Source organism: Aplysia californica, unplaced genomic scaffold (genome assembly GCF_000002075.1).
Source record: "Aplysia californica isolate F4 #8 unplaced genomic scaffold, AplCal3.0 scaffold00151, whole genome shotgun sequence".
Lineage (NCBI taxonomy): Eukaryota > Metazoa > Mollusca > Gastropoda > Aplysiida > Aplysiidae > Aplysia > Aplysia californica.
Window position 1 is genome coordinate 959,815 of NW_004797421.1, and position 3,056 is coordinate 962,870.

Genomic DNA, 3,056 nt, shown 5'->3' on the forward strand with positions numbered 1-3,056 from the left:
GGGTGAGAATAGCCTATGCTGGCAAGTCTCACCCGGGGTGAGAGGTAGATCGTATTTTTATTCTCACCCCGGGTGAGAATAGCCACTTCCTTTTAAGGAAAAGTATAGAGGCTATACTAAGGCCTACTTGGACGTACAGAGGTCCTCTTGGGGACAAAACCAGAATGTGCAAGCTTCATCACTAGATCTACATAATAAGACTACAAAGCAACAAGTTATAATTATGGAAAAAGTTTGTTGGTCAGTCGAGAAGAGGACAACAAAAAACCCCCTAAACTTCCAGTACCGGCACCGGGATTCGAACCCATGTTATTAAAATTTTGGCTTCAAGCGCAGACGTGCTGTCTATTCGGCCATCAGAACTTCAGACAACGAAGCGTAGATTAAGCTTTATAATTTTACACACGGTGTTTTATTTAGCACTGGCGCTAGACTCTAATGGCTAATGGCAACGCGGCCTTTTGTTCAGCACTGGTGCTGGCTAATGGCTAATGGCAACGCGACATTGAAAATAGGCACTTCCTAATAATTTTCCCATCTCGTTCAATAGCACCTTCAACCAAAATGAGTGGGTTACAAACCTGATAATATGCCTTTGCAGACGTGGAGTTGTGTAATTGATGACATGTTGTAGAATACCCCAAAACGAAATGGGAAGTGCCAGCATAACAAAGAGACCAGCAATAAACCAAGCTTGGACGTGATCAGGAGCTCCTTTCCTCTCGAGTTCCCATATACACAGAGGCAATGCTATCACCAATAATACAACATAAACAACGACAACCACTAGCCGAATCCACTTGCGCCAGCGGCGCAAAATGCACCCACATTCCATGGTGTATACTTTCACTCAAGTCTACAGACAATGCTCTCCAGAGTGTTTATAGTTGGATGCTAGCACGACCTCCATGTTGTTATCATGTGACCAGTTCTAAGAGGAAAAGAAATTAGGTCTAATTTTATAACTTTAGCCTCGTTTTGGTGAGGGTTTCCCCCATGACATATTCAGACAATAGAGCTGAATCACCAGTCAGAAGCACGAGATGCTCGTTCGATTTTCAGATGGGTCTAAGATACATGATATAATATCTAAGATGTTATATTGCATATGAAGGCAAATTTTTTTCTTCTCCTTTTTCACATGTCAGATCTGAAACTGAAGCAGATCGACGATCATGGCTCGCTCACTTCTCATTTCTCCTCTCGGATGCTTTCAACAATTGTACGTTACCCGGTATTGTTGTTTTGTGGGGTATTTTTTTTTTTGGGGGGGGGGGGGGGATGGGGCAGGGAGGAAAAGTGGAGACGAAAGCGCAGACGACAGATCGAACATTGCTAGAGAGCAGGAAAAGATCGTGAAAGGAGACAATTTTAGGGAAGAAAATGTTTCGGTCGCTACCCGAATTCGAACCCGGTCGGGACCTTTGAATAAGAGGCCAACACCTTAACCCCCAGGCCACGATCTCGAGAGCGCGCCCCAGAGAGGGTTTGTTATACTAGACGATCTAGCAATGTTATTTATGCTGATCTTTTTTTTAGAAAATCAACTTGGCCGGTCTTGCAAATTTTCTAAAACGTTATTCTTTGTCTACCTATAGACCCTTTACCTCTTTTGCCATCCTCTTTAGTGAATGTCCAGCGTTCATGGTCGATATAATACATGTATACATAATAGCTGCTATTTAATAGAACGGTTCATTACGTGTATACAGATGATCGGCTTCTAATAAGGATTGTGATCATAAACTCGAAGCAAGAGATGTGAGCTTATTTTTAGGATAGGCTACTGTGAATGGAGAATTTCGTGAAATGAAAAGAAATAAAATTAGGCCTACACTACAAAAAATAAACTAGCGGACCGTGGGGCGGTTACTTTTTTTAAAAAAATAAGAAGAGACAATATATGTGGCTATAAGTAGGCCTATATTGAATCGACGCACAAACACATTAAATTGGACTTTGTTTCTCTCTCTCTCTCTCTCTCTCTCTCTCTCTCTCTCTCTCTCTCTCTCTCTCTCTCTCTCTCTCTCTCTCTCTCTCTCTCTCGTCTGTGTGTGTGTGTGTGTGTGTGTGTGTGTGTGTGTGTGTGTGTGTGTGTGTGTGTGTGTGTGTGTCTCTCTCTCTCTCTCTGATCTCTCTCTCTCTCTCTCTCTCTCTCTCTCTCTCTCTCTCTCTCTCTCTATCTCTCTCTCCCCCCCCCTTCTCCCCCCCATCTTTCTTTCTTTTCTCTCTCTGATCTCTCTCGACCCCCCCCCCCCCTTTCCTCACCCACCCTCCCCCTTCTCTCTAAGGCAGACCAAAAGTAAGTTGTTGGGGTTTTTCTTACAGATAGGTGACAGGCAAGGAGTTTAGAACTACTGTAAACTCCTTGGTGACAGGCTAGATAGCCTATTAATATACGTTCTTATACTGTCATTATCTTGACTATGATTTTTTAAGCACCCGAATAGATGAGCTAACACTGTTAATTAGATTATTTTGAGTCAAAATGAGGAAAATTCATATTGTTGAAATCAAAACAGAACGAACACGCCCTGATCAAGCCCATTTACACACAGTAGGGCCTACCGTAATTATCATTTTCCCTTGACATTGGAATGAATCAGAAAATACAGGCACTTTAGAAAATTATGGATGTACTACGTTACCAATTATTTTTTAAAGACCTGCAATTTATGAAAGTATAAAGATGTTACTTTGTGCCACCCTCAACGGTTTTGACAGCTATATAACATTCAGACGTGACATTAAATAATATTTAATGTATAGGTCTAAATCTAGATCTACATGTAAATATTATGTAATTATTCGAAGATATAATTTTAACGTCAAAATGTGTAGAGTATGTGTAGAGCTCTTTAAAAAAAGAGGGGAGAAAGCTACTTAGCAAGCAAGAGCTCTTTATTTTTAAAAATAAATTACCTATCCCCGTCATTATGCAGCACAAAATAAACATTAACTAGGCCTCAGGCCAGGCCTACCTCTGACCTCTTCGTTGCCTGACACGCTGAAAATCGATCCCTCACCTTCCTCTAAGCCTGTTCCCGGCTTAATTT

General features: G+C 41.5%; 1 protein-coding gene across 1 annotated transcript in view; it reads right to left on the reverse strand.

Annotated features, from left to right (window-relative positions):
- LOC101851801 (transmembrane protein 184C) overlaps window positions 1-920 on the reverse strand; it is a 16,282-nt gene extending 15,362 nt beyond the window's left edge. The window contains exon 1 of the mRNA XM_005097289.3: window positions 582-920. Coding sequence (XP_005097346.1) covers window positions 582-835 — 254 coding nt within the window. The 5' untranslated portion in view covers window positions 836-920. The remainder of the gene's footprint in view (window positions 1-581) is intronic.
- Between the last annotated feature and the right edge of the window lie 2,136 nt (window positions 921-3,056).